Source organism: Theobroma umbraticum, unplaced genomic scaffold (assembly GCF_002168275.2).
Source record: "Theobroma umbraticum cultivar Fairchild unplaced genomic scaffold, ASM216827v3 scaffold_30.0, whole genome shotgun sequence".
Taxonomy (NCBI): Eukaryota; Viridiplantae; Streptophyta; class Magnoliopsida; order Malvales; family Malvaceae; genus Theobroma; species Theobroma umbraticum.
Window position 1 is genome coordinate 3,919,074 of NW_018397254.1, and position 9,728 is coordinate 3,928,801.

At 38.7% G+C, this 9,728-nt stretch overlaps 2 protein-coding genes across 2 annotated transcripts in view; one reads left to right on the forward strand and one right to left on the reverse strand.

Moving 5' to 3' along the window:
- Positions 1–1,556: 1,556 nt before the first annotated feature.
- LOC110422361 (phospho-2-dehydro-3-deoxyheptonate aldolase 2, chloroplastic-like) lies at positions 1,557–4,361 on the forward strand. Its single transcript, XM_021436244.2, has 5 exons — positions 1,557–2,144; positions 2,244–2,521; positions 2,720–2,996; positions 3,261–3,506; positions 3,618–4,361. Exons 1-5 carry the CDS (start codon positions 1,659–1,661, stop codon positions 3,888–3,890), a joined length of 1,560 nt encoding a protein of 519 aa, XP_021291919.1. The 5' UTR covers positions 1,557–1,658; the 3' UTR covers positions 3,891–4,361.
- A 1,318-nt stretch (positions 4,362–5,679) lies between these two features.
- Positions 5,680–9,728, reverse strand: part of UVH1 (Restriction endonuclease, type II-like superfamily protein) — a 4,176-nt gene continuing 127 nt past the window's right edge. Inside the window, exons 2-10 of the mRNA XM_021437036.2 lie at positions 8,911–9,724; positions 8,558–8,781; positions 8,344–8,432; positions 8,005–8,166; positions 7,103–7,882; positions 6,764–6,874; positions 6,417–6,677; positions 6,101–6,324; positions 5,680–6,019 (exon numbers count right to left, since the gene is read on the reverse strand). Coding sequence (XP_021292711.1) covers positions 5,809–6,019; positions 6,101–6,324; positions 6,417–6,677; positions 6,764–6,874; positions 7,103–7,882; positions 8,005–8,166; positions 8,344–8,432; positions 8,558–8,781; positions 8,911–9,724 — 2,876 coding nt within the window. The 3' untranslated portion in view covers positions 5,680–5,808. The remainder of the gene's footprint in view (positions 6,020–6,100; positions 6,325–6,416; positions 6,678–6,763; positions 6,875–7,102; positions 7,883–8,004; positions 8,167–8,343; positions 8,433–8,557; positions 8,782–8,910; positions 9,725–9,728) is intronic.

Sequence of the window (9,728 nt, forward strand, 5' to 3'; positions counted from 1 at the left end):
GGAGCTGAAAGGTGGACTTGGAAGGAAAGATTCTTTAACGGATTTCGGGATGTGCCTTTGTCCCCCTTATAGAGACACCTGAACGACAGCGTTTTAGGTGTTCAAATGTCTCATTCATTTACTTGTTTATATTTGGGGATTTTGTGGGTTGATGGAATTAGGCAACGAGGGGTGGTTTTCCTTCACCGGAGGATTGGAAAGAAATACACGCCCTTTTAATGGATTTTATCTAAATATTATAAAAATTTATAGACTAGGTATTTAAATAGTTTCTGCATTCATTAATTTAGTTCTTATATTTAAAATTTAGTAAATTTAATTTTTTAATTTTGAAAATTTGAATAATTTAATCTCTTTCTCTTTATTCTGTTCAATTTTATTGATAGAAGTGATGATGTCAATGATTATGTAATAAATTTATTGACATGATATTATCACACATAATAGTACTACATGGCATTAACATAATAATGTGACAATACTAATATGACATATTGAGAAAAAAAATTTTTAAAAAAAATATGAGCCATCTCATAAGAATTAAATTAAAAAAATTATACAATACAAAAATTAGATTGAACAAAATTGAAGAGTTTAGAAACTAAATTAAATAACAAAGTATTTCAAAAGCACAAATTTTTAGTTGATGATATGTATAAGTTAAATTTTTAATTGTAAAAAATTTATAGTGATAAGAAATAAATATAAATATTTTTTACTTGATTCTGTAATAGATATATTAATTTATCTTTTTCATAAAAATTAAGTTTGAATTTTATTTTATTAAAAAAATTTCAATATTTTGTAGATTTATTTTTATAAATATCATGACTAAAATCATTATCAATTAAATTTTTTTCTTTTTTATTAAACTTGATTTTATTTTTAATCGAATTATTTCATAATCCATTTATAAAAAAATAAAAACATTTAATTGTTTTTTTTATAATATATATATATATAACCAAAATAAGTCCCATTAAATGCTTTAACGACAAAACAATTTATCAAAAAATAATCTCATTTAACATTGTGATTGAGTACTTTGACAAAATATTGCTTTCCTTCTAAGATTAAAATTGCCAAGAAATCGTCTTTTTCTTTGTACAATGGTGGCTCTGATTGAGTGTTTAATGACAGTTGAACTGACTTGTCATATCTTTGCAAGTATTCTTCCATGTTTAATGGTAATGTCTAGTAATATAGTATTAGTTACTTTTAAGATATATCTCTCTATTAGAGATTTAATATATAGATAATTATAATTATTTGAAAAAAAAAAGTTAATCATAAACTATGTAATAAAACATAAAACATAAAACATTTAAAGTAAAAATTCTCCTTCCAAATCCTTTAATTTGACTTTAGAAACATTCTTTGTGGCATTAGTGGGATTACGATTTATTTCCATAATCCCGTCCTTTGCATAAATCCTCCAATGAAGGAAAACTATCGCTCGTTAATTCCATCAACCCACAAATTCAATGAGACATGTGAACACGTAAAATGCCGTCCCTCAGGAGTCTATATAAGAGGGCAAAGGCACAGCGATCCCGAAATCCGTTAAAGAATCTTTCCTTCCAAGTCCACCTTTCAGCTCCTTCTTTCATTATCATACGCTACATATCCTCTGTCACTCCACCAACACTCTGAAAAACATGGCGCTCGCACTCTCAGCCTCCGTTAATCTCACCGCCCCAAGACGCTCTCTACTCGGTACCACCACCCGCTTCCCTCTATCCCCTCCAATCCCGACCCTCCACATCACCGAAACACCCAACCCCATCACTATCCCCTCCGTCTCCGCCTCCTCTCCTCCTCCCTCTACTGATTATAACCAATGGTCTCTCGATTCCTGGAAGTCAAAACGGGCCCTCCAACTTCCTGAATACCCGGACGTGGACGAGCTCGAATTGGTACTTCAAACAATCGCGTCGTTCCCGCCGATTGTCTTCGCGGGCGAGGCAAGAAAGCTGGAGGAGAAGCTGGCGAACGCCGCCGTCGGGAAGGCGTTCCTTTTACAGGGTGGGGACTGTGCGGAGAGTTTTAAAGAATTCAATGCCAACAACATCAGAGACACTTTCAGAGTGCTTCTGCAGATGGTCATTGTCCTCACTTTTGGTGCCCAAATACCCGTCATTGCGGTCTGTTTATTTGATAAAATCCCAAGTTTCTCTTGGTAACTTTGACCCATTTAAGAAAAGTTTAATATCTGACTTTTTTTTCTTTTAATTGTATGACAGGTTGGAAGGATGGCCGGGCAATTTGCAAAGCCAAGGTCAGAGCCGTTTGAGATAAAAGATGGAGTTCAGTTACCGAGTTATCGTGGAGATAACATAAATGGTGATGCTTTTGATGAGAAATCTAGAGTTCCCGACCCTCAAAGGTTGATCAGAGCTTATCTTCAATCTGTTGGTACATTGAATCTCCTTAGAGCATTTGCTACCGGTGGCTATGCTGCTATGCAAAGAGTCTCGGAGTGGAATCTCGATTTTGTTAAACATAGTGAACAGGGAGACAGGTGGATTCTTAATTTTTGTTTCATATATAGGCACCTCTAGCATCGCTATAGGAGCCGCATACATTTGCAATAATAGCTGAATTTGTTCAAAAAAGCAGTCCACCTACGTTTGCGATTGATCGCAGTTTTCATTGCAAGGCGAATTTAGGTTTTGTTTCTTGTTGTATGCAGTAGAATCTGACTTTGATTTATAATTAGGTACATGGAGCTTGCACAGAGAGTTGATGAAGCTTTGGGATTTATGGCTGCGGCTGGGTTAACTGTTGATGACCCTGTAATGAACACATTTGACTTTTGGACATCCCATGAATGCCTTCACTTACCATATGAGCAAGCCTTGACTAGAGAGGATTCAACGACTGGCCTGTATTATGACTGTTCTGCTCACTTGCTTTGGGTAGGGGAGAGGACTCGGCAGTTAGATGGAGCACATGTTGAATTTCTCCGGGGCATATCCAATCCTCTCGGCATAAAGGTACGTGGTGCTTATAATATTTAGAGTCTAAAAGGCATTGCCAGTTGTTTATAGGATTTCATTATTGTGAATTATAAAGTTGTTGAGTAGGCTTAGTTGATTTGACATAGGTGAAGCTGAAGTGCATGTCATTTTCATCTGTTGGTAAAACGTTCCTCTTATTCTTTTAATCAGTGCCTAGAGGGAGAAAAAGCCTGACCATAGTTTTAGGTGTTATGTTTGAATAGTGCTTTTTGGTTGCTGATATCTGCATTCGTTGTGTAGGTGAGTGATAAGATGGACCCAAAGGAACTTGTAAAATTGTGCGAAATTCTGAACCCTTGGAACAAACCTGGAAGACTGACAATAATCACCCGAATGGGAGCTGAAAACATGAGGACAAAGCTTCCACATCTTATTAGGGCTGTGCGCCAGGCTGGGCTTATTGTCACCTGGGTAAGCGATCCCATGCATGGAAACACATTTACGGCCTCATGTGGTCGCAAAACTCGTGGATTTGATGCAATCAGGGTAAGAACGCTTGAACTTATATGTTAGCATATTATTCCGGACCGTTTCAGTTGTGCACTTATGATGAAGCCTAAATGAGAATCATTTTTTGTCTCTTTACATTGTTCTAAGGCTGAGTTGAGGGCATTCTTTGATGTCCATGATCAAGAAGGGACCTATCCTGGAGGAGTTCATCTGGAGATGACAGGGCAAAATGTAACAGAGTGCGTTGGAGGGTCAAAGACTGTGGCCTTTGATGACTTGAGCTCTCGGTATCACACGCATTGTGACCCTAGGTTGAATGCATCACAGTCATTAGAGCTAGCCTTTGCCATATCAGAGAGGTTGAGGAGGAAGAGGCTCGAGTCTGCTAATAAATTTCGCGGTGCTTACAGATTTAATTAATAGTCTTATGGCGTAAGCCAACTGCTGGACCTTGATTCTGTTAAGAATAGTTATATATTTAGTTTGCTTTCCCTTTTTCTTGTGTCTGGAAAGGAGAGATCCTTTGTGATTGTAAATAACTCTCCTTTCGTTACTGAAAAAGTAGTCTGTTGGTATCAACAGAATGCATGGAGTAGCAAGAGGAGGAAACAGGCCAACTGGTGGTGTTTCTTATTCTTACTCCATGTCCTTGACTTTATTTATTGGGCGGTGGGGGGTTCTGATGGGGTGGATGTAATTGGGGTTGATGGGTGTGAGTTTTGTATAGTTGAACAGGGCATTATTTCTGCCACGGTTTTTGCAGGCCAGGTTGCTATCAACTGTACCCAGGCTGATGCCTCCATAGTCGGGTTACACAGACTTGTATACTCAGAGGTCTCCCCCGCTTTTGATTTGAAACAAAATTATTTTTTTTTTAAAAAAAAAGTAGTCTGTTTGGGAGATTGTGTGTGGAATTTTATGTATAAAATTGGTCGGTGTTTTGTTCCTCACTTTACATTGCATAAAAGCTTGGTTACCATTGAAAACCAAAGTAATACCAGCAATTAAGCAGTGGCAATGATACAACGGTGGGGTTACAAACCCAAGTGCGAGGCTTCGATCGCTTGGTACTTATGCATGCCAACTTTGCGATCATCACCGGAGGACCACAGTGCCAGCTAGAGTAGAAGAATCATCACCAAGTATCAAACATAGAGTTTTTATCAACGCCAAATTTGGCCAAGGACTCCGCAGAAGGTATTACCTTCTCTTTGTATCTGCAACAAAGGGGACTTCACCAAGAGAGAGTTATATCGCGTCAATTTCATGGAAGATGCGTCATTTATCCCAAGGCTTTTGGTCGACTTTGTTTACCCCTGATAGCACCTCTTTTGAATTCGACTCGATGGTGAGAGATGACACTGCAAAGGAGGAAGAAGAAAATAGACAGAGACTGAAGAACAGCCATAAACTCTATATAATTAAAGTCATGGATGTCAAGTGGCCCAAATAAAAATGCGTCAATAACACGTTCTGCAGGATCAGGTTTACTCCTTGTGGAGTTGTCAACATTAAACTTATATTCACCCCGTTGAAGGTGGAGAAAAGTCCGCCAAGTGTTGGAGCTCTAAGATTTCATCCACCATCCAACATCATCAATCGCATCTTCACTATTACAAGCACCAATCCAAAATACACATCTTTATGAGAAATAAAATTTCCTTACCACCCCATCTCTTATTGTTAGAAACAAAATTGTTGCGTGCCAACCACATACACCAAAGTGTTGAGTTGCACACAATCAACCAGCGCTTTGCGATATCCTTGTAAAAGCATATTCGATCAATGACTGAAAGAAAAAAAAAAAAAGGAAGAAACCCTGTTGAGAGAAGATCATGAAACCCCTTGCCATTTGATAACAAGCCAATAGCTACTACATGACAAGAGAATATAGGAACAAGTTTCTTCGGGGCCCTAACCAAGAGCAGACTTTGCGCTCACTATGATCTATGCCCTAACCAAGACCAGAAAGTTTTCACCCAGAATGCCCCTTTGGGGCTTTGTTTCCAAATGAGCTTGTTGTCCTTGCTAGGAACAAGAACCACACAAGATAGTTTAAGAAGGATTTCTTTATAAGCCTCGTTTTCCCATGAAGACATATTCCGTCTAAAAGATATAGACCAAGTGCCATTACCGCAGGCATCAAGAATCTGCATTTCCTTTTCCTCGACCAAAGAAAATAGACAGGGATATTTAGAACATAGCGATACATCATCAAAAAGCCATTTATTGAGTCAAAAATAAATTAAAACACCATTATCGAATCAACACTTCAGTATACAATAAAAAAAATAGGAGAAAATATGAACTACTTGTGACTCAAATGATGGCCCACAATTCACAACAAGGTTGGACACTTTGCATCAAGGAAATCTCTTATAGTCTGAGCAGCTTTCCGACCACCCATCAGTTCAGCTAGCTTCTCCAAGGGAAGAAGTGCAAGTTCAGCCAAGCTCTTACATCCATCCATTATAGCCCTGTAGTTAGAATCCGTCACTCCTGGAAGTCGTCTCAGAAACTCAACAGCAGATGTATTGTAGTTCTCAGCTCTGTAATAGGGGGAAATAGTCAGTAAAATTCTTACCCTGAAAGATATACCAAAGCCAAAAGAAAATGCCCGCACAGCTTACCTAACATCATTTTCTATGAAACCCTCTTCGGAGGGTACACCAACTCTCATTGCCTTTGCCTCATCAGGTTCATCCTGATTTGCCTTAAGAGAAGCAAATATTTCAGCGGTTGCATGTAAGCTGCGAGACCAGATGATTCGTAGGCGGGGAAAATGCAGAACAAGTAATGACAGTTTGGATATGATATTATTTGGTGTTACATCATCCCCAATGTCACTAGCAGACTGCATAAACACATCAAATAAACATTAAAGGCTAATCTGCTAGCGTTCTTTTCATCATATTCCACCATCACAGAAGATTTAATTCAGGTTACCTGAAATGAAAAGCTTTTGTCTTGTGAAAACTCAATTAGAAGAACTGGTATTCGATAATAACGAACCATAGTCTCCACTTGGTGGTAAAGGCGGCCTGATGTGAAACTCATAAAAAGATCTTGAATGCTTTTCCTCTCAACACAAATAAGTGGTGAGAGAATGTAATCTCCAACTTCTAAGGTAACTGGGATTATGCGCATGCCCTTCTGATGGAGAACATTTGGAAGACTACTCATGAACTCCCTCATGTCCACTATAACCTGCAGACGAGGCAAATTAAAAATGAAACGTATTTTCCAGCAAGCAAACAAGGGAAAACGCTAAGAAGAGGAACAATATCACCCACCCGCTTCTCTTTCTCAGCTTCCTTTCTTCCACCTGCCTTTCTAGTGATGGAGTTCTGGGAACTTGAACCTTGTAGGTCTGAGGAAGAATTTGAACCAAGGCAGAACCCATCCTGAATCAAATAGAGTACGCATAAAGAAGGCAAAGACAGGAGTAATCAATACTTTTTTAAAAAAATAAACAACAATATTCCTTCAGATTATATGCTAAATACTTCAGTAAATTATACAATAATTTTTACACATAGCATCATGAAGTTTATCAATCATTAATTACCCAAAAGGAATAAATGTCAGAATGGCCCCCTCTTCAGGTGACAGAGAGCTAAAGAATATTATACCTGATCAACAGGAATCATCATCATTGATTTCTGCCTGATCAAGGATTCAAATGCTCCATTTTCTCTACGAATACTTGCTTCAAACTTTTGGACTTCAGTAGAAGCTTCATAGAAAAGAAAATAGACCTTCAACCTTTTTCCAGGATTCTCTGCTTTGTAGACTTCAATTTCCCTAACAAAAGTCATATCTGGATGGTAAACAATAATTACAGAGGGCGTCAAGACATCTAGTACAGGCTGATCTCTCTCCAGAGCATGAAAGTGGACAGGTGGTAATTGCTTAGAGTTGTCAGTTTTCATATCATCACTCCTGTCAATATGCTTCCTAAAAAGCCCATTGGCAACAGTAGGGCTAATTTCATTTCTATGACCTTCATTTTCTGAAACAGAAATTTCAGGTCTATCAGCTGTTGCTGCCTCAGTACTATTAGTGCCATCTTTATTCCTAGAACGCTGTGTATTTGCAGGGCCTTTTTTAATCCTTCCTCTTCCCCTTCCTTTCCCATGTCCTCGGCTGCCAACTTGAGGTTCAGGAGCATCTGCAGCATCATTTTCCCTTTTAGTCTGGTTTCTTCTTAATTCTGATGCCGCTGCTAACAATGCTTCATGTTCCTGCTTGCATGCACTGCTAGGTTCTGCATTATGGGCAGGTGTAACAGGAACAATACCATCAAGAATCCCATAACCTTTAGGTGTTTTAGGTTTTTTATTCTGAGGCGTGTGCACACTACGGAGTTCTACTTTGCTTAAGAGGTATTTCTGCCATTCATCCCTCATGACCTTAAAATGAAAATATGCAGTGTCAATTTTAACTACGCAAATGAAAACCTTAATAACTAAAACAGCACTAATACAACATATAAATAGAGGTTTATTTTAATTTACTAAAAAGAAAACAAAACCTTTTGTGGGCCGTTAGTAATGCAATCTTCAAGTTGCATGCACGAGCACTCATCTTTGCATGCCACTAAAACAATACCATTATTGTCCCCTTCAACATCCAAAAGAAGTTCTCCTGATGATGCTTGCTTTTGTCTTTCCTCTTCTATCTCCTCAAGAACCTCCTGTAATAAAATATTTAAGTTATAGAAAAGAACAACAGAAGTGAAGAGTTTGACCATCATAAGTAAGTTAACTGCAAGCAGAAATATCATCACAAAATTGACGCGACTGGAGAGAGTATAAGACCATAAGTGAACACAGCAAACAGACAGCACAGACAATGGAACTCACTTACTCACACGTAACACCTTCCACTTTGGAGACTCTTCCAAAACTTCTTCGAGAACAACTCCATTACTTGTACTTGTTGATGAAGTACCAGCAATTGCTACATGCAAAAGTAAACGACAAAAGGTTACAGCATATAAATGCAACTCTTGTTTTGGGCATGACATGGTGTAGAAATTCAGAATAAAAACCAAATTACACAAACAGTAGAATGAATACACTCACCTCCTTCGTTTTTACTACCATCCTCCTCCAATTTTCTCTTTTTGCCAGACACGTTCTTACTAGGCTTATTAATTTTGGTTCCATCTGACCTTGAAAAACGATAAACTCGCTTCTTTGCATAGTCAAATATCTTATAACTGGACTCTGCAAATATCCAAACAGACCGAAAACTCTCTGACACTCTAAGCGTATCCAAGTACTTCAAATAACTCACCGCATCATACCTACCATGAAATAAATAATATAAAAACCCAGTTTCCAAATTCATAGTAAAACTCACAGCTAAAATGCATTACAAACCATAATTAACTTAAATTTGGAAATAGAAAGAAAAGCGTTTCTTTCTTTAGTACCTAACAAGATAATCCAACAACTTCCTCAAAGTCTTCAAATCCGAAACGAGCTGCTTCGTCTTCTTCCCCAAAGTATGCCAAATGGGATCCAATTGTCTCCTCACAATCTCATCAAATGACTTAAACAACCCATTCTCCAACGTCAGGTCCTCCACATCAACCTTATTAGTCTTCCTCATCTCCTTCAAACAAGCGTCCATGACTTCCACAATCGCCTTTTGAATCCCCACCATGTATTTACTCATCGGCACCCTTATATCCACCACTTCAGGCGGATCCCTCTCCAATTCCTCCGATACATTCACTTGAAACCTCGGCCAAAGATGAAGCTTTTTAATGAACAAACTCTTCATTATCCTCTCCGCTTTTGCGAACCCAGAAACCATAGAGTGAGGCTTGTCTGAAAACGCATAAACAGAAGCATTTTTATTGAATGTTTTGATGATTCTCACAATGAAAGATTCAGTTGAGCTTTCGGAGAGCGAATGGGTGTTGAGGAAAATGACACCGGAAATTAAGGAAGTTCGGGCCTTTTGGGTTAAGAGGTCGACGATGAGGATACGAGGGGAGAGGAGGACGATTCGATTGGAGGAGTAGAGGGAAAGGCGGTTGGAGGAAGGTAGGTCGGCGGTGATTTCGGAGAGAGGGAGGTTGGGGGAGAGGGAAAGGAGGAGGGATTTGAGGGAGGAGGAGAATTGAGGGGAGTGGAGGAGGAGGAGGGAGCCGTTCGATTGGGAGTGGAAAGAGAGGAAAGAAGAGAGTAATTTAGGGAGGGAAAGGCCGGAGGAAAGGATTACGAGGCCGCCGTTTGGGTCTTG

Excerpts from the sequence above, each read along its gene's own strand:
- LOC110422361 (XM_021436244.2), top strand. The coding sequence starts at position 1,659 with ATGGCGCTCGCACTCTCAGCCTCCGTTAATCTCACCGCCCCAAGACGC. Across the intron at positions 2,145-2,243 it reads CCCAAATACCCGTCATTGCG|GTTGGAAGGATGGCCGGGCA; the intron begins GTCTGTTTATTT and ends ATTGTATGACAG. Across the intron at positions 2,997-3,260 it reads CCAATCCTCTCGGCATAAAG|GTGAGTGATAAGATGGACCC; the intron begins GTACGTGGTGCT and ends TTCGTTGTGTAG.